The sequence below is a fragment of the Monodelphis domestica genome, chromosome 3 (assembly GCF_027887165.1).
Source record: "Monodelphis domestica isolate mMonDom1 chromosome 3, mMonDom1.pri, whole genome shotgun sequence".
NCBI classification, from domain to species: Eukaryota; Metazoa; Chordata; class Mammalia; order Didelphimorphia; family Didelphidae; genus Monodelphis; species Monodelphis domestica.
In genome coordinates, this window is record NC_077229.1 from 450,920,689 (window position 1) to 450,947,772 (window position 27,084).

At 38.1% G+C, this 27,084-nt stretch overlaps 1 protein-coding gene across 3 annotated transcripts in view; it reads left to right on the plus strand.

Annotated features, from left to right (window-relative positions):
* CCDC152 (coiled-coil domain containing 152) overlaps nucleotides 1-27,084 on the plus strand; it is a 54,231-nt gene that overhangs the window by 10,327 nt on the left and 16,820 nt on the right. For 2 of the 3 annotated variants that reach the window (XM_007487405.3, XM_007487406.3), the window contains 2 exons: nucleotides 6,851-6,919; nucleotides 20,281-20,345. In XM_007487405.3, the coding sequence (XP_007487467.2) occupies nucleotides 6,851-6,919; nucleotides 20,281-20,345 (134 nt within the window). The remainder of the gene's footprint in view (nucleotides 1-6,850; nucleotides 6,920-20,280; nucleotides 20,346-27,084) is intronic. The other variant, XM_007487407.3, reaches the window with a different exon arrangement.

Genomic DNA, 27,084 nt, shown 5'->3' on the forward strand with positions numbered 1-27,084 from the left:
TTATTCTTTTTTTACTGTTTAAAATATATATAATATAGTATTTAACAACAGTAATTTAATACATATGGTTTGTTATAAATATATAATTATAATAAATATGTTTATTCAAGAGAAAAAATTCTCACATTAGTTATGTTCAAAAATCTATATCTCATTCGTTTTTCCCCACTCCTTCCTATTCTTCCTTCATCCTCAGGGAAGCAGGTAATATGATATAGGTTGAATAAATATTATCATATAACATTTCCCTGTTTGTCATGTGAAACAAGACATATTGCTTACACTAGAGAAAAAATCATGGAGAAAATAAAATAAATAATTGTATGTTTTAATCTGCATTCGGACTTCATCTATTCCTTTTACATCCATCTTCATCATGATTCCCTTGTAGTTGTCCTGGATCCTTGCCTTGTTGATAATAGTTAAATCATCTAAAGTTGATCATCATAGGGAGCAGCTGGGTGGCTCAGTGAATTGAGAACCAGGTCCAGAGGCGGGAGGTCCTGAGTTCAAATCTGGCCTCAGATACTCCCTAGCTTTGTGACCCTGGGCAAGTCACTTAACCCCCATTGCCTAGCCCTTACCACTCTTCTGTCTTGAAGCCAATACACAATATTGACTCCAAGATGGAAAGTAAGGGTTTAAAAAAAATCATGTGATTTTATTGAATACTTTCATATCAATGGGTTTTATATGAAAAACATTTATAGATTTGCATCAGTGTCAAATTTAGTTCATTCCATTAAAAGCAAATTTTTGTAAGGAGCTGGGATGTAGAGATCCAACAATTGTGTCTTTATCATATTTCAGTGATTACTTTAGAGAGAACTCAGCTGGTTGTTCAGATGGGCTTCACAGGGTCTTTATGTAACTATTCTTCCTTTTTAAAGGCAACACAACTTGAGAAGCCTCAACCTTCATAGGTTCTTCAGTTGACTTCTCTCATTTATACTTTTAGCTTCAGTTTCAAGAGATGATGTTTACTGGCCTCTGTGCTAGGGTCTTCCTGCCTTCTATGCTTCTACATCATAGATCATTGTGACCTGGACAGGCTTCCCTAGAAGCTGAAGTGTCCATAAAACACACAACAAAAAGAATGCCAACTCTATAACCATGGAAGTGAAGGATGTGTATGAATGGTTTAGAGCAGTGATGGTGAACCTTTTAGAGGCCATGTGTTATGCCCCCAACCAAGTGCCAGGTGCATCCTGCCCCCGACCCTTGCCCCACACAGGGGAAGGAGGAAGTGCTCCCATTGGGCTACTGGGAGGAGGGGTGGGTGAAGTGAGGAATGTCCCCAGTGAGTGTAGAGAGGGGGAAGGGATTTACCGGAGCACTCCACTCCCCTCCAGCTCTGCCACCTGTGAGTCACCCAACTTACCCACTGTGCACTCCCATTGGGCTGCTGGGCAGAGGGGCAGAGATGTGAAAAAATGTCATCAGGCACAGTAAGAAGTAGGAAGGGAGCAGCTCTGCTCAAGTACCTCTGTATTTTCTAGTACAGAGTTTCTAGTACTAGTAACAAACTCTGGGAAATAGGGGTTAGAGGGGAGGGTGGCACACATGCCCACAGAGAGCACACTACATGCCATCTTTAACAGGCATGCCATAGGTTCATCACTGTTTTAGTGAGATCCTCAGTGGTAATCACAGTGTCCTAGCACACAGTAGCTAGTTAACAAATGCTTGTTTGGCTGAATCAAATTGAATTGAATTAGTCTTACCCTCACACTGAAAGGACTTGGAAGTAGAAAGCCCATATAATCCTTGGAACCCAGAGTTGATGCAAGAAGAATCTCAGTTTTACATCCACACTTATAGGAATCTAGATGCAGAAAAGAAACCTTATTAGACACCAAGGATCACCAAATTATACATAGTTATTTTGGGATGTGGATACACTGGCCAAATCCATTAGTTTACAAGTAATTTATTCTGCTGACTGACTGGTGAAGAATTTTCTTGACAACTATCAATTGGGACTGAAGTCTCTACAGAGATATTTCTCCTAAGATAAGCATAACTCAAGTTTACAAAGAAGCAGCTCATTTATTTCCTCTGGTAGGACTGTTCTGTTTCGTTGAATTGATGTATAGTACAAAAGATAAGAAACATTTACATCATGCTTGAAAATTTTTCATCGAAGTTTTTTTTTTCAATCTTTTTTAAAAAGATTTTTTGGTATATTTTATTTTGAAATTGTATACCTTATTCTATTTTATGTATTATTAAAATATTATGATATAATAAATAGAAATATATACAAAGTATATAAAATAAAATACAAAAACGGGGGGGGGCATTACTATGGTCAACCCCTCCCAATTAATCAAGAAAGAGGAGAAAAAATACCCTTGTAATAAATAAATAAATAAATATACACGAGCAAAATAAATCTACAAATAGTCATGTCAAAAAAGCCCAAAAATGTGCCTCTGCACTTTGCATCTGTCAGGAGCTGAGTAATGTGGATAAGTCTTCTGGCAATATTATTTAGTCATTGTTTTGATCAGAATTCTAAGGTTTTCAGAGTTGATCTTTAAAATGTTATCATCCTTGTAATAAATTGTTATCCTGGTTTTGTTCATTTCAACTTACATGAATTCATACTACCTAGGACTCTGTAAAATCTATCTCTTGTCATTTATTATGGTATAATATATGTGTTTCTACATTTTATGAATATTATATTCATATACCACAATTTATTCTGTCATTCTCCAATTGTCTAAGAAGCTGTCCTTAGATTCTAGTTATTTTCTTTCCTCACCTTTAATTCCCTCTTCAGGATCAGAAATTTTTTTTTATTTGTTACTATTCCTTTCCCAACATTGACCTTCCTCTTAACCTCCACTCCCTATCCCTGTTTCAGTACCAAACTCTGTGTATGTGTGAGTGTGTTCAATCCTCTATTGTCCATTTGGCATAAGAATAAGGTTCATCAAATGCCCACTCCCTGTATCTTGTCTCCTGTGTTTGTATAGTTTCATGTTCCCTAATTATGAGAAATATTACGTGCTTTCCACCTTTTTTCTTTCTGTTATAATGTACTCTACCTTTTATTCTCTCTCTTCCCTTCTTCAAAAACTCAGAATGGAACCTCAGTTTCTGCACTGATCACCCCCTCCCTAAGTCAAGCTTCCCTGGATTTTTACGTTTCAGAAAACAATCACTTCAGGGCACTGTCTAGCATCTCAAGACAGAATGTTAGTAATCTCAGAGCCCCTTGGTTTAAGTTGCATTAGTCCAAGTCACACTCTGCCTGTTAGATACCATGCTGATCCCTGTCCATTGGGGTTCCCTGGGAACAGCAGAGAAGGAGGACTTCCAACATCAACACCTTGAAGTTTTTTGATCAGCTTCTCTAGTCCTTAGTAATACAATCATAGGTGTACATTTCTAGGGCATGAAGACAGAGGAAAATTGAGACTCAATTATTTATCCTCTCCCTGGATTTCCATCCCATTCTGTTCAGCGAAAGATTGATAAGGAATTAGATAATCTAGGAAGTCTAATGGGCAAATGGCACTGCTTAATGTGGGTATGGGTACCAACAAATTGTTTTCATGCTTATAATAGTAAAGAAATCATGAAGTGAGAAGAGAGAAATCCAAGAGAAGTGATCAAAAGACAAAAATAAAATTAACGTGAACAAAATAAGGGAGGGGGGGGAGAGAGAGAGAGAGAACATTGTGAAAGGATTTTATACTGTTTGAATTATACCCTGACTATAAAGTCCCAAGATTTAAAATGCAAGACACTGGTGTCAGGAATTTAGTATAAATTTATTTATACTTTTTTTAAGAGTATGTTTATACTCTTAGTTTGGAATTTGTTTATTTTCTCATTCCAAAATAATCACTGGGTTACTAATTCATTCAATCAGGACAAAGCATGTCTTTCTTGTTTGAGATTCATATTTTAATTTGATAGGATATTGGCCCAAGAATAGTACTTTGACCTTAAGTACTATAGAGAATAAGATTTGCAAAGAAAAAAAAAAGTCAAAGCTATAATTCTTACATCCTGAACTATGCTATACTTTAATTGGGGGAGGGACTTTGGGGTTTTTTTGTGGTGTATTTTTTTTTTTTTGGAGAAGCATGTAGAGGGGCTAGCTGGGTAGCTCAGTGGGTTGAGAGTTAAGCCTTGAGATTGGAGATCCTAGGTTCAAATCTGGCCTCAGATACTTCCCTAACCATGTGACCCTGGGCAAGTCACTTAACCCCACTGCCTAGCCCTTACTGCTCTTCTCCTTAGAACCAATACACAGTATTGATTCTAAGGTGGCAGGTAAAGGTTTAAAAAAAATAAATAAATAAAGAAGCATGTAGAGCTGTTCACATTACAGTATATTGTATTACAGGAGGTCCCTCTTGTGTTCGTGTACTAAAATTACAGATTTTAAAACACTAAAATACTACATTCAGTTATTCCTCAGTCACTCTGTAACCAGTTTACATATAAGCTGCTGGAGCTACCTTAAAAAGATATGTAAACCAATTAATTAGGGGAATTAATTGATAAATAAGGAAAGGAGAAAGGAAAGAAAGAAGGAAATACATATTTTTCAAGTATTTTTTATGTCCTGTATTCTCTAAGTATTTTACAAAATATTATATTATTTGTTCCTTACAACAGCCCTGGGAGGTTCAATTTCAGTCATGTCTGACTCTTTGTGACACCATTTGGGGTTTTCTGGGCAAAGACACTGGAATGGTTTACCACTTCCTTCTCCAACTCATTTTACAGATGAGGAAACAGGGGTAAGAGACTTGCCCAAGATAACACAGCTAATAAGTGTCTGAAGCCAGATTTGAACTCATTTAAATTAGTCTTTCTGACTACAGGCCTAGCATTCTATCTACTGTGCCACCTAGTTGCCTCTCCCAGGGAGGCTGGTGCCCATTTGACAGTTGAGGAAATTGAATCAGATAGGGTTTATGTGACTTGTTCAAGTCACCTAGTTAGGAAGTAGCAGGTCAAATTTGAACTTAAGTCTTCCTGACTACAGGCTTAGTGCTCTATCCTCTAAGGCGCCTAGCTGCCTTGGTAGATAGTTGACATCTGACACTTTGATACCTGGAAACATCAAGAAGATGAAAACAAAGATTAATAATTGTAACACTTTGCATGTATATAGACTTTTTCTGTTTTAAAATATTTCTATTTATTGACTTATTTTAAGATAATATGTAGTAATCATATGTAGGGCCCCCTTTTTTAAGGTGGAAAGTGTGATTAACCCCAAACTGTGCATACTCAACAGTTAGCTTTATTGCTGTGAATTTATACAAGTCAGAGCTTTTGTATTTATTAACTTTTAAGCCATAAACTTAAAGATGAAATTATTTTTGTGTTAAGTCTTTTAAAAAATAATCTTTTTCTGTTTTGACATTTTTAGATTATAAACTCAGATAGTGTCATAAGCCAAACCTGTTAGTTTGTCTTAAAACTAACTATTTAAGTACAAAAATATTATTGTGACTCTTTTTTATAGTAGCAGAGAATGGGAAACTGAGGGATATTTATCAACTGAAGAATGGGAAAACTAGTTTTGGTATATGATTGTCATTGAATACTGTTATGCTAAAAGAAATGAAGAAGGGAGTGGTTTCAGAAAAACCTAGGAAGACTTACATGAACTGTTGCAAATTGAATTGAACAGAACTAGGAGAACAATTTCTACAGTAACAAAAATAATGTAAAGATAATCAACTTTGAAATACTTAGTAACTTATCAGCATAATGACCAACCATAATTTCAGAGGTCTGATGATGGAACATGCTATCCACCTTGTTATATTTATGGTTGGACTGAATATATTTAATTGGTCGCCAGGAATTTAATTACTAAATCCCAAAAATGGATTACTAAAGTCAGAATGAAATTTATGGTAGTTTATTTTACAATAGAGGGAATTTGTTAAGGAAGAGAGGAAGAGGAGGGGGAGAGAGAGAGAGAAAGAGAGAGAGAGAGAGAGAGAGAGAGAGAGAGAGAGAGAGAGAGAGAGAGAGAGAGAGAGAGAGAGTGAGAGAGAGTGAGAGTGCTCTGGCTTCCTCTGAGCCAGGTAGGAAATCTCAAGACAATGGGCCTTTCCAGAGGCTGACACCTCCAGAAGCCAAGGAAAGGAAGTCAGTCTTCACATCGTCTTGTGTCAGTTCAATCAGCAGATTCTTTATCAGCCTCAACTCCAATAAAACTGCTTCTTACAGGAGGTTCCACTCCAAGTGGCTTTCTTCACTCCAAGTGTGTCTGTGTGTGTCTCTGTTTCCACTTTTAAAAACCTTTTTCTCTTGCTTCACTTCCCTTATATTTTTACATCTACCAATCACAGCTAATGCTCCACTCCAAGACTGCCCCACTCTTTCACACATGGGTCACAGACTTCCCAATTGATGTATGAAATGAGTGTTCATACCTTTTTGTGATTAAAATCGAAAATGGGTAACATCTCCATACTCAACTTTAAGTACTGTGCTTACATTTTGGGGGATTAAAATCTAAAAATAGAGGATTACAATTTAATGAAAATAAAATAAAGTTGAATTTTTCAAAAAAGAAAGCTCATGACAATGCCAGAATGTGCATGACTTAAAACAATGTCTCATTCATTTCTACGTAATTTTCTTTGAGATGCTTGGCTTTTTATCAAATAGTTAATAGTAATAGTTTGAGTATAATATAGTATATATTATATATACATATTATTATATACATGGTTATTATTAATAATGATATTTAATGATTAATATTTTCACTTAAGATTTTTTTCTTAAGCAACTATAAGTAGTTACCAAAAGTAACTTTTAAAGTTTATAGGTGAATTTATTCATTTTTATTTTTTAGAATATACTACTTTGCAGAATGTGATAAATGGACTACAGAAAACCATTGAAAATCAATATGATTTGAAAGGTAAATTTTTTAAAGTTGGGCTTTAGTTCATTTCATTCAAGCATAGATGTGATTTATTATAGAACCTCTTAAAAAGTGGAAATCCTGACCCCATTAACAGTAAGGGCTCTTTATTTGGCTTTATTTTAGCTCAGCTCTTCAAAACCATGAATATTTGATATTTATAAACCTTTCTTAAATTATTAATAAAATATTTTTAAGAGGCTGCATGTTGGGTCAGACCAATGATCCATCCTTCCTAGAATTCTCTCTTTTCAAAGCAGCATCAGAGGATTTTTAAGGTTGATTATACCAGGTATTTTAATCAACTTCAGACAGTTAAAGATACTTCTACTCTAAATATTCTTAGTTTCCTTTAATAAAATAAGCCTGTGTGTTCTGAGGTAAAATGTTTGTGCTTAGAGATTACAAAATGGTGGTGTTTGACATTTTCCCTATAAAATGGATTTGGAGAGTTTTTTGGTTTTAGGCTGAGGTAATATTTTATAAATGTAATTTCAAAAGCATTTGAGTATACAGTTGTCTGTGGCACAATTGCATTGTCTTACTTAGGAAACCTTAAAATTGGCCCTGCTCCTGTATCTTTTTATGATAATTCCAATCAAATAGACAGACCAGTCATACTTACCTTTTTCTGATTCAGCTACAGATATATATGTCTGTCATGATGGCACTTGTCCATTTCAGCTTAAACAAATTTTTATACTTAAGCCATTGTTCTTACAAGCAACTCCTAATGTGTCATTCCTTAAGGAAACAATTGGACAAGAAATTTATAAGACCAGAGGATATATCCTCTTTAAAGAAATACTTCTAATTATCTTTTCTTACCCATTCCTTTTCCTTAAAGTTCCCTTTTGAATTATGGTTGGAGCCAAAAAAAACATACACAGCAACTTGAGAGCTCCTTGTCCAGAATTCAAAGACATGCATTCAATGTGGGATAAAATATATTATCCCAAGAGGACTAATGAATTAATGGAATTTTGAGTGCTATATTCCATGACTGGATTGAATGGTTTCTTATGGCCTATCATTCTAGAGTTTAAGTGAATCTAAAAGTTAAAGTTATCTCAGGGTTTCTTTTTAAAAAAGCATTCTGGGGGGCAGCTGGGTATCTCGGTGGATTGAGAGTCAGGCCTAGAGACAGGAGGTCCTGAGTTCAAATTTGACCTCAGACACTTCCTAACTGTGTGACCCTGGGCAAGTCACTTAACCTCCATTGCCTAGCCCTTACCACTCATCTGCCATGGAAACAATACATGGTATTGATTCTAAGTCAAAAGGTAAGGGTTTAAAAAAAAATAAAAGCATTATGGTAAAGGTTCAAAGTCAAAACCCTTCAATGCCATAAAGTTCTGAATTTATGTTAAGCATCATTTTTATTTAAAGGAATATTTAAAAGGTCCATCACCTTTGCTTAAAGAATGTCAGATTTTTCACAGATCTGTAAATAAGTTTATGTGTAACCATTAACTCAGAAAGTGTAATTGTACTTGTCAAGAAAATATGTTAATTGGTAATATAATTTTTATTACACTTCTCCAGTGTATTAGGCAATGATTATTTCAAGGAGCTAGCTGCATGGTATAGTAGAAAGTCTCCTCACCTAGAGCCAGGAGAGAACTAGTCTCAAATCCTACATCCAGTACTTACTAAGTTGTCTAACATTGGACAACCAAGTCACTTACCTTTCTTTCCATTTTCTCATCTGTAAAATGGATATAATAATAACTAAAGCACCTTCTTTTACAAGCTTATTGAAAGGATCAAATGCAATAATGTATGTAAAACACTCTCAAACTTTAATATGTGATCTCAAGAATTGATTCAGTTGACTTTTGGATATGCCTTTCCTTGCTTCATATGAGTGCTTTATTAGGGAGGACAGTTGTTCCAAGTAAAGGAGTACCTTTTTCTAGGTTAAGAATATGTCCATGTTAGATTTTGAACTTTCTTGAGAAAGTAGCCCTACTCTTACCATCTTAATTTCCCACCCATTGTCAGTAGAGGTTAATGGATTCTCTAGGGGACTGCATCTGTAACTGCTTCCCAAGCTTTGGGCCTCTTTATTTATACTGGACATTCTTTTCCTCCCCTACATTCTGGCAGTAACATACGGAAAAGTGGTTGGGGTCTCCTGCCAAGGTACAGAACTATATTTTGGCAATGCCTCTGCAATTTCACAGTATGAATGAAAACCTGAGTTTTTCATGTCTTCCTGAATGATTTCATGATGGAATTAATCAGATTTTCAAAAGAAAAAAAAAAGAGTATAACTGCCAGGAACCATGAAAGGTCTTGCTTTTGTTACTACTTGTCTAATCCTAGGATCATGTGGAACAATATACATGAACTATGTCTAATAGGTTGAATCTGTATTATTACTGAAGCAAGAGAGCTGGAAAAAAGTTGACCAAAAATTTGAGAGTCTTTTCTAATTTGTCAATAGTCACTTATCTGCTTCTCATTGCCCTTTTATATTATCCTTTCCTGGGACTTCATTGTATCCCAGATACTAGACTCCCAGATTATAGGAGTCCGTGATGCCTTTTTTCCTACAAAACATAAAAATATTTTCTACAAAACAATGAAATTCACGTATATTCTTATGCAGCTTCCAGCAGATACACTGCTCTCATTTCCTCACCTACTCTATATATATATATACATTCAAAAATAAGTAGGCAAGCAGGTAAATTAGAAAATAGATAGGGGGTGGCTGGGTGTCTCAATGGATTAAGATCCAGGCCCAGAGACAGGAGATCCTGGGTTCAAATCTGGCCTCAGCCACTTCCCAGCTGTGTGACCCTGGACAAGTCACTTGACCCCCATTGCCTTAGCCCTAACCACTCTTCTGCCTTAGAACCACTACACAGTATTAGTTCTAAGACAGAAGGTAAGGGTTAAAAAAAAAAGGAAAATAGATAGAAAAAGAAAGAAACAAAGAGAAAAATGGATGGGTGGATGGATGGATGGATGGATGGATGGATGGATGGATGGATAGGAAAAGAGAGAGAAAACCTCAGGAGTGAAGTTGCTGCCTCGGGAGGGGTGAGCCAGCCTAGATCAGAAAAATAGAGTAGATTAAAGTAGATAAAATATAGAACAACATTGAGAGTGACCACTGTACTTCCAATTAAGTTGAGATAAGGAGAGCCAATCTCCTTCTCTCTCTCTCTCTCTCTCTCTCTCTCTCACACACACACACACACACACACACACACACACACACACACGGGCAAATCGAGAGAGAACATTTGAGTGCTTATTACATGCCAAGCCTTGTGCTAAGTGTTGGGGGTAAATATACAAGCAATAAAGACAGTCTCTGCCCTCAAGGTGCTTATGTTCTAATGGGGGAAGACAGCACATAATGGAGAGCTGAAAGGATGAGGATATGCAGTAGCAGTACCTTTGGGAAAAGGTGACTGGGAATTGACACAGAAGCCTGGATCCAGATAACTTAATGCAAAAAGTTGACCTGTCAGAACCCAGGATATAACATAAGAAAGCATATTAGGGCAATACTGGTACATGTCACATTTTCCATGTAAAGTGTCCAGCTTTATAACAAACAAGGAAAATATTTCTCACAATACATTTGGTTTCCTTCTTGTTCAAAATCTCCAAAATTTAAATCTAAATAACTTGTCCCATTGTTTAGTAGTTGGAAGTTAACTTGTCCTTTGGCAAATGTCATTTTACTAATCCTCTCCCATTCCTTACCTTGTAACCTATGGGCATTTCCAGAGGATAAAAGGTCTAAAGACCCAAAACCTAGCCCTGCCACTTGCTGTTAATGTGATATTAGCTAAGTCACTTACCCATCTTTGCCTCAGGTCTCTCATCTATAAAATGAGGGAGTTGAATTCATCTACTTCTAAGATTCCTCCTTGATCTTGTGATCTATGGCCTTAGAACAGAGGTCCCCAAACTATGGCCCATGGGCCACATGAGGCCCCCTGAGGCCATGTATCCGGCCCCCACTGCACTTCTGGAAGGGGCACCTCTTTCATTAGTGGTCAATGAGAGGAGCCCTGTATGTGGTGGCACCGCAAAGTGTGGCAGTGCTCACATACAGTACTACTTCCGGTGACATAATCCTTTGTGTGGTGCCTTGTTCTGAGAGTAACTGAATGAGAACGAGGCGCCATGCAAAGGATTATGGGGCTGCGCAATGGAAGATGTCAGCGTGGTAAGTGGGGATCTGGGGGAGGGGATTCCACACTGTGTATACTGCTGCACAGTATAGTGGTGGCGGTGATGGGCCTGTGCAAGGTGTGACAGGCCCATCCCAGCCAGCGCTGCAGCCTCCACTATCCCAGACAGCAGTACATAGATTTGTTCATAGTTTTCTCCAACGGTCTGATGGACTGTGAACTGGCCCCCTGGGTAAAAAGTTTGGGGACCCCTGCCTTAGAAGGTCATCTAGTCTAAGTCCCTCATTTTACAAAGGAGAAAACAGATCCACAAAGGTTAAGTGAGTTGACCAGGGTCACACAGATTAATAGAGTGACAGGACCAAGATTCAAACTGTGATTTAAAATGGCTTTGAATCCTGGGAGACTATATCTCCCATGACTCTCTACCCCAATTTCCTCAGATACATCCCACTTCCTTTGTGGGAAGTGTCTAAAAATATTATAAAAGAGAGAGAAGGGATGGGTTTTCACACCTTTTCTGCAGAAGAGCCTTTTGCCCTGAGAGCCTTTTCCCCCCAGGGCTGGAGATCTAATTGTCTCTAACCTTTCCAGACCTTTATTTTCAGAGCAAAAATAAACCTATCTAAAGATCCCTGAAGTCTGACTTGATTTGATTTAATTCCCAAGCCATGATTATACTAGAAAAAGAAAAGCCTGGTCAGTTTCCCTACTGGGACTGGGGGACCCCTGGCTACCTTCCTTTCCCTACCTTTTCCCTCCATTTTCCCCATCAACAATAAAACCTAAATCCTTTGATTCCAAATCTTTTCCAATTAAGAAATGTTCTTTAAAAATTGAACCCTTCAGGATGAATAGAATATTCTATTCATAAAGAATATGAATAGAATAAAAAGAGAAGCAACAGAAGAACTTGGGATGTAGAAACAACAGTAATCATAACTGAATGGAAATGGAATGAATTCACCCCCATAAAATGGAAGCAGGTAGCAGTATGAATCAGAAACCAGAATCTAATGATGTATTGTTTATGAGACACACTTAAAGTCACAGAATTCAAATAATATACTTCAGCTGAACTTTTAAAAAGGCAGAAGTAGCAATAATGATTTCAGAAAAAGCAAAAGTAAAAATAGACCTAATTTTAAAAGGGTAATTAGGGTAACTACATTTTATTAAAAGGAACCACAGAAAATAAAAATTTACAGCAAATTTCTCAATAAAGAACTCATTTCTCAAATATATGTTGAGTATAGAACTGAGTCAAATTTATGTGTGTGTGTGTGCCATTACCCAGAATTGATAAATGGTCAAAGATATAAATTATAATTTTCAGAAGAAATAAAAACTATAATCCTGAAAAATGCTCTAAGTCACTTTTACTTAGAAAAATGCAAATTAAAACAACTCTGAGGTATCACTTCACACCTATCAGAAATGGCAAATGCTGGAAGGGATGAGGAAAAAATAAGTACACTAATGAATTGTTGCAATAGTGAACCAGTCCATCCATTCTGGAAAATAAGAGCTATAAAACTGTGCATACCTTTTTACCCAGCAGTACCACTACTAGATCTGTACCCCAAAGAGATCAAAGGAAAAGGACCTATATGTACAAAAGTATTTATAGCAGTTCATTTTGTGGTGTGGTGACAAAGAATTGGAGGTCAAGGGGATATTCATCACTTAAGAAGTGGCTGAACAAATCATAGCATCTGATTTTTTTTGTGATGAAGCACTATTATGTTATGGGAAATGATGAGGGAGGTAGTTTCAGAAAAAGCATGGCAAGACATCTATAAGCTACTGAAGCAAAATGAAGTGCGAAGAACCAAGAGAGATCAATGGCACAGTAACAGCAATGTTGTAATGATGATAAATTGAAAGACAGCTACTCTGATCAATACAGCAATCCAAATCAATTCCAAGAGACTAATGATTAAAAAAAACTATCCACCTCAAGAGAAAAATGAACTCTGAATGTAAAATGACATACAATTTCCTCACTTTTTTATTTTTCTTGCTTTTTAAAAAAATGGGTAGTTTATATTTTCTATGAATTCACATGTATAATTGATATATATTCTCAGGGGGTGGGGGGGGCTAGAAGGGAGGGAGGGAATTTGGAACTCAAAACTTTAAGAAATGTTTAAAATAAATTCATATATTTTAGAACCTTTTTTGTTGTTGTTGTTGTTTTAAAGAAAGGCAAAGAAGAACCTGTTGGAGAAAAATTAAAGCCACAATTGTTTTGCAAAGTCCTTCATCATGCAAAAAAAAGAAAAAAAAGAAAAAGACCAATTTATTAAAGCCCAAAATTCTTAATATGACTTTTGGCAAGATGAACAGAGAAAGAGGTTACTTGTCTAGTTTAGGGACTGAGTCAGACAAAATCAGTAATGCAAAATGCCATTTGAATGTTAAGTCCTCTCACCATTCAGAACAACAAGAGCCTGAGGTCTTGAAAGAATAGCCAGAGTGAAAGTAAATGTGTTTGACGTACTAGTAAAGAACTCTGGCCGAATGATGAAAGAAACTAGTGCCAACCATGCTCATAAGTTGATTGCCCTGCAGGAGAGAGAACAGTCTCAAATTTAACTATTTTGGATTTCCTTCCAGATTAGGCTTTTGTTTCCAGATGAGGTTATGAGCCTCAGTTAAGATCAATTATAGATGCAGGATATTAAGCCAGATAATGTGTAAGCAGTACAGCATTTTAATGGGTTAGTCTATTTTTCTGGCAGAATTTTTCTTCCAATATTTCCTATCTTTCCAAAATTCTGCCTTGTGTGTTGAACAGAAATAAAAATGACAGTATTGTGACCAGCACCTATGATAGTGCCTTATACATAGAAGGTACTTAATAAATGTTTGTCGAATTGAATTGAAACCAATAAATAGATAAAAATCATTTTGTGGACAGCCTGCTACATCTAAGTGTTGTAATATAGTAACTTGGACTTGGTAATACTACAATTCCAGATGACAAAAGAAAGGCAGATCAATTGTTATTATTTAATATCCTCTAAAGGCATTACATTCTAAAGTTCTTGTCACATTTCTAGGATAGCTAGAGCTAGATCAATAGATAACCTATATCATTTTGGATTATGCATTTTAGAGAATGATTTATTACCCTAAATTTTAATAGTGATAAATATCATAAATATTTTAACACCTTATGGTCACATTCGTAATTTCCTTTGAAAATCACACTCCAGGTAAAAAAGGAAAAGCAGACATCATATTCAAAACTGCTCCTTTTCAAATATTACAGTTATTTTGAATAAGTGGTTAAAGAACAACCCCCTTGAATATATATTCCTAGAGCTTGCAAAGGACTTTGCATACATTATTCCATTTGATTCTCAGAATGGCTCTGTGAAGTAAGTACTGTAGGTATTAGTGTCTCATTACTCAAGAAAAGAAACTGAGGCTTAAAGCAATCAAATGGCTTGCTTGTATTCGTTCTCCCAGGTTGTGAGTGAAGAAGGCAGGATATTCTGACTAAATCTAGCACATTATCTTCTGCACCACACTGCTGCTTGCATCCATTGCTCTTGGTCACATTTCTTGTTAATTCAGTTTTTCGTACCCAACTCTTTGTGATCCCCAATTGGGGTTTTCTTGGCCAAAATGCTAGAATGGTTTGCTAATTCCTTCTCCAGCTCATTTTACAGTTGAGAAAACTAGGCAAACAGGGTTAAATGACTTGCCCGGGGTCACATAACCAGGAAGTATCTGACCCTGGATTTGAGCTCAGGAAGATGAGTCTTCCTGACTCCAGGCCCAGTGCTCTATCCACTGTGCCATCTGGCTGTCCAACATTGATAATGTCACGATTCTTGAAAGAAGAGTTGAATAAATAATAAACCTCATCCCATAAATTTTATGTAAAAAGTGAATCATTGATGAAATTACCATAAAAATGAAGCATTATATATTATAATGTGACTCATTGTGACACAAAAGCGCTCTAGCCCTTTACTAGGTGGGTATAAGCTTAGTTTTAGAAGGGATACTATAGCAGCCAACAGATTTTATATTTTGACTATAATTTTATTATCTAACATATTTTGCTCAGAAAAAATGTCATTTTACATGCAGAGTTAAATATGAGAACACTTCAGACTGTTGAATACAGAATTCTTTGTAGCCTGTTTTTTATAAAAATGATAAAAATATTTTACCAGGTTTAGGGAGTATTCAAGAAAATTCTCGGAGTGTTAAATGTTGACACACAATTTTTAAATAAAATCTGTAGCTTAGCACTTTAAAATTGTAAATGGTTTAAGAGGCAAATTTGTAATGCATACATAAATGAATAGACAGATATTCACATGTTTTTAATTTAATCCATTTGGTTTTAATTTTTCATGACCTTGCAATTCCACAAACACACATGTATTTTTAAACATGTTTTATTATCAACAACCACACTACCAGTATTCACCAGACAACATGAATTGATTGAGCGCTTCAAAAGGAAGCCATTTTGATTCACCCAAACTTGGACTCAAGGCCAGAGTTGCAGTAACCATAACTCATAAAACTAAACATAAACACTTGTAGCTCTCAGAATGAACTGCATATCCATTCCAGCATACTGCATACATGATTGATTACAGTATCATATAAAAAGCAGAAACTTCTTAGAACTGTTGTCTCCCCTTAGTAGAATGTGAACTTCTTGAAAGACAGGACTGTCTTGATTTTTTGTTGGTAACCCTAGTACTTAGCACAGTACTTTGCACATACTAAGAGTTTAATGAATGCCTTTTCATTCATTTTCATAGGAGTTTGTCTTGTAAGTTTTTTTTAAGTCCTTCTTGAAAGGCCTAAAGTTATGCTAGCCCTGTCTTAGCACAGTGTGTAAAATACTGTGTTCATATTTTCAGAGTTATGTTCTTTTAACTCTTCATCATTTTGATGTTAACAACTCCAGTGTTCTTCATATGATGCCAGGTGATTGGAGTGTTAAATGACACCTAAAGAGCAATGGAGGGGCAGATAAGTGGCTCATTGGATAAAGTCAGGCCTGGAGATAGGAAGCTTCGGGTTCAAATGCAGTCTCAGACATTCCCTTCCTAGCTGTGTATTAACCTCAATTCCCTAACCTTTACTACTCTTAGTACTGATTCTAAGAAAGAAGGTAGAAGGAATTGTAAAAGGCATAATAACAGAGACGAATGACCAGAAAATATAAGCCAATCATGTGGCAACAATGGGAGAATTTCTTTGTGATACATTTTTACCCCCAGTATGTTTAAAGAACAAGCTCAAGGTCTCCTGAGTGTTGGATAAGGCTTTTAGTGAAGAATTGGGGGGGAAACTTAGATACAGGGTAAGTCATAGAGAAATTTCTATCTGTATTTTTAGAGAAAGTTACCACATAGATAAAACTACAAATCTATCAAAATACTTCTGGTATCAATTTCTATTCTGAATATTTGATTAAATGGGACATTCGAAGGGACAAGAAAATCAAGCAACTTGATATAACCCACCAAAGGTACTTAATTTATATTAGAAGAAATCTTCATCAAAACTCCAAGTTGATTTTATGGAACAACTTCAGAAGTATAACAATTTACTGTTAGAAGGGGCTGTAGATGTGATTTAGTCTAGCCCCTTCATTTAACAAAAATTATTTTTCCCCAATTACACATGAAAATAATTTTTAACATTCATTTTCCTTAAAAATTGAGGGATTTCAAATTCTCTCCCTCTTTTCACCTTCCTTTCCCTTCCTCCCTACTCCTGAAACAGTAAGCAATCTGATATAGATTTTATATGTACGGTATGTAAAATATTTTTCCATATTAGTCATTTTGAATAAGAAATTTCAACAAGCAACAACAACAACAACAAAAGAAAGTGAAATATAGTGTTTCAGTCTCCATTCAGGCTCCCTCAGTTCTTTCTTGGAGGGCAGATGGCATTTTTCATAAGTCTTAGATCACTCCATTAGATCATTCACAGTTGTTCAAAAATTTTTGCTGTCATTGCACACAATGGTTCTACTCAATTCACTTTACATCAGTTCATATAATTCTTTCCAGATTTTTCTGAGATCATCCTGCTCATAATTTCATATAGCACAATAGTATTCTATCACAATCATAATCACAACTCGTTTAGCCATTCCCCAAGTGATGGAAAACACCTCGGTTTCCAATTTTTTTGCCACCTCAAAAAAGAACTGCAATAAATATTTTTGTACACATTGATCCTTTTCCCTTTTTTAAATCTCTTTGGGAATACAAAGTAGTGGTGTGACTGGATCAAAGGGTATGCCACAATTTTAGAGTCCTTTAGTCACAGTGCCAAATTGCTCTCTAGAATCATTGGATCAGACCACAGCATACTGTCCTCTACTATTCTGGTCCCTGGAGAGAATAGGCAGAAACTAAAATTCATCTTTACAAATATCTCTCTCACCAAATTCCCTTCTGAGGATAGTCAAGTCAAAGAATGAGTTGCTCCCTGGTTTGCTGCTTGATTGATTTGCTACTGGGTAGAATCAAACAGGCTTGATATGGTAGCCTACCTCAGACTTGATTTTGTTAGACCTCTGGGTCCTTTTCTGATCACAAGTATGTAATCTGGTCTGTCGGTTCTTTTTCTTTACCTTTACCTTTCATCTTAAAATTTATATTAAATATCAGTTTCAAGGCTGAAAAGATGTAAGGGCTTGGCAATGGGTGTTAAGTGATTTGCCCAAAATCACACAGCTAGGCAGTACCAGTGGCCAGATTTGAACCCAGGGCTTCTCTCTCTTTTTCTCTCACTCTCAAACTACTGGGATATCCAAGTGACCTGTTCTGTCTGTTCTTGATAATCATCCAAGGAAGATCAGGAAAGAAGAAATACAGCAGGACAGAAGAATGAGAGGTGAGGATGCATTCATAGGCACATGGTGACCTGAATGAGGAGGTATGGGCACTGCAGCATTGATCCTTCTCTCCCTACCTGGAAATTTACAGAAGTTCTTCATCCCCATTCAAAAGCTGTCTGGGATCTAAGAGCTTTGGCCTTTTTTGGCCTTTTGTAAGTCTATTCAGTTCTAGCATAATAGCCAGTTACAAGGCTTTTTGTCACCATGAAAAGTAAGCTAATAAGGAAACAGAAAACTACCTACAAATACTCTACATATTGGGGAAAGGTTCTTTTTATGACAGATGCCTGGAAGCAGGCTCACTAAACTTCCACATGAGCAGGCAGAATATATTATTAATGCTCTAAGGACTGTGCCCTCATAGGCAGGAAAAAGACATGTACAAAAATATTCATAGCTGCTCTCTTTGTGGTGGCCAAAAATTGGAAAATGAGGGGGTGCCCTTCGATTGGGGAATGGCTGAGCAAATTGTAATATATGTTGGTGATGGAATACTATTGTGCTCAAAGGAATAATAAAGTGGAGGAATTCCATGGGGACTGGAACAACCTCCAGGAAGTGATGCAGAGCGAAAGGAGCAGAACCAGGAAAACATTGTACACAGAGAGTAATACACTGTGGTACAATCGAACGTAATGGACTTCTCCATTAGTGGCAATGCAGTGATCCTGAACAACCTGGAGAAATCTACAAGAAAAACCACTATCCACATCCAGAGGAAACACTGAGGGAGTAAAAACACCAAAGAAAAACAACTGCTTAAATACATGGGTCAAAGGGATGTGGTTGAGTATGTAGACTCTAAATGAACATCCTAGTGTAAACAACAACATGGAAATAGTTTCTGATCAAGGACACAAGTAATACCCAATGAAATTGAGCATTGGCTGTGAAGGGTGGGTGAAGGGGAGGGAGGGAAACAATGTGATTATTGTAACCAAGGAATAATGTTGTAAATTGACTAAACTAATTCAAATAGAAAAAAAAATAAGTCAAAACAACTTTGAATTTTCATCTCCTATCCAACAAATTGGCAGAAATGAGAAAAGATGAGAAAAGTGAGCCTTGGAGGTTAGTATACTTATTTGATTGGTTAACATATAGGTGAGTGGTATGAAGAAGTATTAATCTCTACTTAGCAACCGTAAGCCTTGTTTACGTGATAGTTTTTTTTTTAATTGTTGTAATGATTCACTAATTTAATTTTTTTTAAACCCTTACCTTCCATCTTAGAATCAATACTATATATTGGTTCCAAATCAGATAGAGGGTCACACAACTAGGAAGTGTCTGAGGTCAGATTTGAACCTAGGACCTCCTGTCTCTAGGCCTGGCTCTCAATCCACTGAGCGATTATCCAGCTGCCCCCCCCAGCTTAATATTTTCTTACCACATGAAACTATTTTCTTACTCATTAAAAGTGTTTTTCAATTGAGGTTTTTCATTTGTTTGTTTTTCATCCCACAAGATAAAGAAAACCAGAATGAAACTTTATTTAGTTTGGATTTTGGAAGAAATACATTTTTAATCTACCTGAAATTTAATTAAAGGGTACAGAAAGTTTTCCTATTGAATTTTTATGCAATTTGGCATATGCTTAAGTGAATATATTTCCTAGAAACACACATCAAAAGAGCAGTGACCCATCTCTAGTCTCTTACTCATCTTGACTCTAATCCAGATCTTTTATGTTTTGAACTCTATCTCTGACCCTAATCTTGGACCTTACAAATTACCACATACCTGCCTTCATACCTACTTTTAGGCCCAGTCAAAAGCCTAACTACCTGCTCTGACACAACTCTTAACCTGGTTTCAATCTTAGTCCTAGAACCATTCTCTATATTTAGAAATGACCTGTTTATGCCATAAGCACAATCCCAAAGCTTAAAAATATGGAAGCCAAACTGAATATCAATTTGAGATTTACACAGCTAAGACCTTCAAGCACTACTCAACCCTGCCCCACCTCACCCCATTATGATCTTCATATCTTTGAAAGTATATACACACACACACATATATATATATTAATCTTTTGATACAAAATTCTGTGAGGTAGGTAGTGTCACTGCTATTGCACACATTCAACAGATAAGGGAGGAGGAGGTCAGAAAGGTAATGATTTGCCCATAGTGGGTAAATAGCAGTCAAAAAATTCAGTACTCTGAAATTTTTTTTTTTTGTGCATTACATAGGAAAATGAGGAATAAATGTAACTTGTGGCTCAGTCACCATTGAAAACAATTGTGGAAGTATGTATAAATGTATGAATATGTATTTTTATATTTCTTATATAGATGAAAACGAGCAGCTAAAGAAAAGCAATGACATCTTGAAGGAGAAGTTAAAATCTCATGAGCAGGTAAGGTTTAATGTAACATATTAAGTCAATCTTGGTTGTGTATAACTCTACTAAGTGGGTCTTAATGTTTTTTTAAATCATGAAATAAAACACAGTCCCTCTCATTCACTCTTTCTCTCCCCTCATCCTCCCCCCTTCCCTCTTTATCTATCCATATCTCTGTCTCTGTCTATCTCTCTCTCTTTCTCTCTCTCCCTCTCCCTTCCCTTCCTTTTTCCTTTTCTCTCATGTTATATATGTATGTTTATTTCATTAAAAGAGGTAATTTCCAACAAGAAAACATATGATAGATTAAGTGTCTTTCCCAGGATCAACATAGCTAATGTGAGTGTCATAGGTAAGATTTGAACCCAAATCTTCCTAACTGAAGCTGACTTTCTAGCAACAATATATATTTCCTCTCCAAATGTATATATTGCATATATATATATTGCAACTTGTTTCTCATCTTCAGTTAACCATTGTAGTCTGAAAGCCAGAGATTTTTAAAATTAGAACAAAAAAAATAAATTTACAAATAATACTGGGGGGGGGGGTTAACTGGTGTGATAAATACACAATTAAATAGTCTGCTTTTAAAGTGAGGAAAATCAAACTTTTGTATCCAAAATTAAAACAACTGAAGATGAAATAAATGAAGCCAGTAAGAACTATTTTGCCCAGTTATGTACCAACAAAACTAATAATCTAGATGGATATAAATTTTTGAAATTCTAAAATACTAGATAAACAGAAAAAGAAAAATATTAAATAAATTGATTTCAGAAAATAATTAATTGAACAAGATAAAAATAAACATATAAATACTTTTTGAAAAAAAAGAAGCTATAGCATGTTAAAAATATTACACACTATAATCAGATTGGATTTACTTGATGAATTCAGTATTAGTTCAACAAATATTACAGGAAGACTAGGCCTCTGCACATGTTCCAACACCCCCATATATGAGGAAAACTATAAACATGATAGTAATGCAAACAACCTTGTTATTTCAGTAGTTGCCCAAAAAGCTTTTGATAAAATTTTCCATTTAAAAGAATAAAATAACACTAGGAAACTTAGGAATAAATAGACCTCTCCTTGATATGGTATAATCAACCTAAAACCAAGAGCCAATATTTTATGTAATGGAAAAAGGAGACCCATTTTCATTAATATTATATCATGTAGCTATCGTTATAATAATGGTGGTGGTGGCAGCAGCAGTAGGTAACAGTAATAAAAGCTAATATAGAATATATAAAAGCTAATAATAATAGTTCCTTAACATTTGTAAGCATTTTATATATATTATCTCATTTAAGTTTGATCTCTAGTGATACAACGAAAAAAAAATTGAGGGAGGCAGCTGGGTGGCTCAGTGGATTGAGAACCAGGCCTAGAGATGGGAGGTCCTGGGTTCAAATCTGCCCTTAGGCACTTTCTAGCTGTGGGACCCTGGGGAAGTCACTTAACCCCCATTGCCTAGCCCTTACCACTCTTCTGCCTAAGAGCCAATACATAGTATTGATTCCAAATGGAAGGTAAGGGTTTAAAAAAAAAAAAGAACCAATACACAATATTGATTCTGTGGAGGAAAGAATTTACAATGCGTGCAAAGGACATCATCTGTCAGTCAAAATGAAGATTCTATTTGGAATGTAACAGTTGGAGTTAAGCCAATGGTGAACTAGGCTCAACTGGGTTTTTTGGCTTTTGGCTGAACCTGAAGGAGTTTTTGGCTTCTGAGAGAGGTGGAGAAGAAGCTATTTGTATCTCTGGAACTGGTCTGGCTGATTGGCAGAGGAAGACGAAGAAAGACAGTTGTCCCCATATCTCTCTGACTGACTCTGTGTCACAATTGTAACAGAATTGCCATTTCCCTCAATATCCTCCAAACCAAGGCTTCCTGTAGAGCAGCGGTTCTCAACCTGTGGGTCGCAACACGGGTGGGGGTCGAATGACCAAAACACAGGGGTCACCTAAAGCCATCGGAAAATACATATTTCTGATGGCTTTATCCGCTGAGAAATCGCGCTACTTTACAGCAAGATCTTGGAAAGAATGGGGACCCTGCTGCTCGCACATTGTACTAATATTAGTTACCTATCAGCAGCCCTTCCCCTATGAGGGGCGATGGATTTACCCTGTTGCCTGGAGACTGGACTCAAACAGAGACCCAGAGAGAGCACTCCAGCGCTGGCTCCGGAGGGGTTAAGAATGAGTCCTGGAGCAGATAACAGAGCCAAGTAACCCCATCAAAGTGAAGCCTCAGCTCGAGCTGGAGGGAGGTGACAGGAAGAAGAAGGCAGCATCTGTGGACCCTCTCCCCAGGCAGGACTTAGCTCCTGCCCCAGCGCTCAGGCTGCCTCCTGCTAGATTAATATTTTTCAACATATAATTAAATATTGTTTTTGTGATTAATCGCTATTTTTAAATTATGTTTCATTTGTAGCAATAAGAATACATAAGAGTAGTAGTAGTAGTCTCTCGATGACCGAGAATGACAATTGTCTTTGTGCATTATCATCTATTGATGTACCCTCATGTGGCTTTGAAGTCCAAAGACTGAGGCACAAAGTTTGTGGCACGTGGGGCCTGGGGCGCCAGTTGTTACGGGAGGTGCGGTTGTGGCCTGGTGTTGGCGTTCACGCGCAACAGAAAGACGTCAATGTCGCTCATCTTCAAAGGTGGTGGTGGCATGGTTAATGTGGGTTCGCCAGCTGCTTCTGACAGAGGCAGCAAGTTCTAGTTGCTTTGGTGTAATACCAGCCCACTTCAAGTTTGACTTTAGCTGATCCTTGTATCTTTTCTTTGGTCGGCCTTGTTTCCTGAGTCCAGCTGACAGTTCACCATAGAATACCTGTCTTGGTATTCACTGTGGGTCCATGCGGATGGCGTGTCCAGACCATCGTAGCTGGGTTTTGAGGACCATGACTTCGATGCTGGTGGAGTAGGCTCTGTCGAGGACTTCCTGATTAGTGATTCGGTCCTGCCATCGGATCCTCATGATTGACCAGAGAGAGCTTTGGTGGAATTGCTCCAGCTGTTTCATGTGCTTCTGGTACAGTGTCCATGTCTCGCAACCGTACAGGAGTGAGCTGAGGACCACTGCATTATATACTTTGAGCTTCGTCGCAATGCTTACTCCGCTGTGTTGGAGGACTTTGGAGCGCAGCCACCCAAGTTCCTGGCTGGCCTTTTGGATCCTGACATTAATCTCGTGGTCTAGGGACCAGTCATTGGCGATGGTGCTGCCCAGGTACTTGAAAGTGTTGACGTTAGAAAGCTGCGTGCCGTGGATTATAATGCACGGCTGCTTTGTTGGCCTCCCTGGTGCAGGTTGGAACAGCACCTCTGTTTTGCTGAGGCTGATAGTCAGGCCAAACAGTTTTGTTGCGGTGGAGAACCTGTCCACAATGGTTTGAAGATGATTTTCTTGGTGGGCCATGAGAGCACAGTCATCTGCGAAGAGAGCTTCCACGATGAGTCTCTCTGTTGTCTTTGTTTTTGCAGTCAGGCAGCGAAGGTCGAATAGTGAGCCATCCAGTCGGTATTTGATGTAGACGCCCAGGTCTAGATCCATCACAGCATGTTGTAATACTTGGGTGAAGTATATAGGTTGAATAGTACTGGAGCAAGGACACAGCCTTGTTTCACGCCATTGGAGATGTTGAAGCCATCGGAAGTCTCTCCACCAGATAGGACTTCCCCTGTCATGTCGACATGAAAGAGCCGGATCAGTTTGACGAATTTTGCTGGGCAACCGAGCTTGCTAAGGATCACCCACAATGTGTCCCTGTTCATTGTGTCGAACGCCTTCGTCAGGTCTATGAAGACAATGTAGAGACTCAAGTTCTGGTCAAGTCATTTTTCCTGCATTTGCCTCACCGTGAAGACCATGTCGATGGTGCTGCGATCTGGTCGGAAGCCACATTGTGATTCAGGCAGGTTCTGCTCTGAAACAGATGACAGGAGTCTGTTGAGTATAACACGGGTGAGTATGAAATAGATGACAGGAGTCTGTTTAGTATAACATAGACCAGTGGTCTCTCAGCCCTATAGGGCAGCAGGGACATTTGGCAGCATCCTGGGCAACTGATAAGCCCTCTCTAGGACAGCACTGCTCACCCTAATCAAGGGAGGGGACTAGAAAAGGTGTCCCAAACATTGCCTGCCCTTCAAACACCCAGTCAGCACACCGTGGCTGGCAGGTCATCCCTTTAAGAGGTCAAAAAGAAAACAAAACACAAAGAAACTCCTACTAGGAGCATGGAACATCAGAACATTACTTGATAGAGAGAATACCCCAAGACCTGAGAGAAGAACAGCTCTAATCGGTAAAGAACTGGCTCAATATAACATCAACATCACAGCATTAAGTGAAACACGCTTACCGGAAGAGGGATCACTCAGCGAACCCACTATTGGATACACCCTTCTTCTGGAAAGGTAGAGCCTCAAATGAAGACAGAATCTGAGGCAATCTCTGCGAATGCCTCAAGGAGAGAGAGAGAGAGAGAAAGAAAAGATAGTAGATTAGATTCCGTGGGGAGCGTGACGGAGCCAGGTATGAGATGGCAGAAATGAGTCAGAAACCAGGCCGTATTGATTACAATGGAGCCACAGCAGAACTCCAATCTATCTGGACGACACAAAGGCATCAACCATCCAGTGATCCAAAATTAATACCACACAGGTCGGAGATATGATAGAGAAAAGAAAGTGCCTGGCCAAAGGCCAGGTCCCAGGTAAGAGAGATAGAGAAGGAAAGGAATTAAAGATGGAGCTTGGCCTCAGCAAAGACAGACATAGGTGAGAGCTAAGATCCAAGAGAGAGAGAGAGGAGCCCGCTGTGGCTGCTTTTAATGTCTTTGATATGCAAATATACACAATACATAGGGATGATTATCAGTGGTTAACAAGGTATAGGTGTGGTTTTTCTTAGCCAGGTGAACACAAAGAAACCTGTTTTCTCGCCTGACCTAGGGGAAGCTGGGATCAAGGGTCAGAGGCTTTCCTAGCCATGCGCAAGACTGAGCATGCTCTCTTCTAAGCCACTCTGTACATTCTAACTGTTTCCTTTGTCCATAGCTAGGGGTGGACTGCTACAGAATCCACGGTGTTGGCCTGGCTAAGTTTGCTCAAACAGCTGCCAGACTTGCCTGTGGGCATCAGTGAGAGGCTCATGAAGATCCTTTTACCTCTCAGCAAAGACTGATATGCCACAATCATCAACGCATATGCCCCAACAATGACCAGCACAGAGGAGACCATTGAGAAGTTCTACTCTTCTACTCTGACCTGAGTGCTGTCCTGCACTCAGTGCCCACAAATGACAAGCTGATACTACTAGGAGACTTCAACGCCCATGTTGGCCAGGACCATGAAAGATGGAAAGGAATGCTTGGCAAACACGGCGTGGGAAAAATGGACAATGGCCTACTGCTACTCAGCAAATGCTCAGAGTTCGAACTCACCATCACGAACACTGTGTTCAGAATGGCGAACAAATATAAAACAATGTGGATGCACCCAAGATCAAAACAGTGGCATCTCATTGACTACATCATTGTACGCCGGCGAGACATCCAGGATTTACAGATCACCAGAGCCATGAAAGGAGCTGAATGCTGGACAGACCACAGATTGGTTAGAGTGACTCTTGAAATGCTCATTGCGCCTTGCCATCCAAAATGCGCCCAGACAGTTCACGCATTTTACAACGTGAGTCATCTTAGAGATCCATCTTATTTGCAAACATTCCAGTCCTGCCTGGACAACAAGCTGTCTGCCAAGGGACCACTCACCACTGGAAGCTCTACCGAGAAATGGAACTAGTTCAGAGACGCAGTGAAGGAAACATCAAAGGCAGTCCTAGGCTCCAAACAACACAACACTGGTTCGAGGAGAACAACACTGCTATTGAAGACCTATTGAACAAAAAGAACAAAGCCTTTATGGAGTGGCAAAATAACCCAAACTCTACTCCTAAAAAGGACAGATTCAAGTCTCTCCAAGCCACGGAGCAGTGTGAGATCAGGAAGATGCAAGACCGATGGTGGGAAAAAAAGGCAGAAGAAATCCAGCACTTTGCTGATACGAAAAACTACAAACAATTTTTCAGTGCCCTCAAGACTGTCTATGGGCCATTAAAACCCACCACCACTCACTTGCTATCCTCTGACAGTGACACTCTCATAAAAGATAAAAAAGGCATCAGCAACAGGTGGAAAGAACACTTCAGTCAGCTTCTCAACCAACCCTCTTCAGTCGACCAAAGCATCCTTGACCAGATCCCCCAAAACCGCACCATTGAACAACTTGACGTCCCTCCTTCAATAGAGGAAGTCCAAAAAGCCATTAAACAAATGAGTGGAGGCAAGGCACCCAGTAAAGACGGGATCCCAACCGAGGTGTACAAGGCCTTAAATGGAAAGGCGCTCCAGGCATTCCACATAGTGCTGACCAGCATATGGGAAGAGGAAGACATGTCCCTAGAACTCAGAGATGCCTCCATCGTAGCCCTATACAAGAACAAAGGTGCACGAGCAGCCTGTGACAACTACAGAGGCATCTCACTACTCTCCACTGCTGGAAAGATCCTCGCCCATGTTATACTCAACAGAGAATACATAATGCATATCAGGTGTTTACATTCCAAATCATAACTGTAGCAAAATTACAGTTTTGAAGTAGCCACCAAAATAATTTTTTGGTTTGGGGTCACAACATGAGAAACTGTATTGCAGGGTCA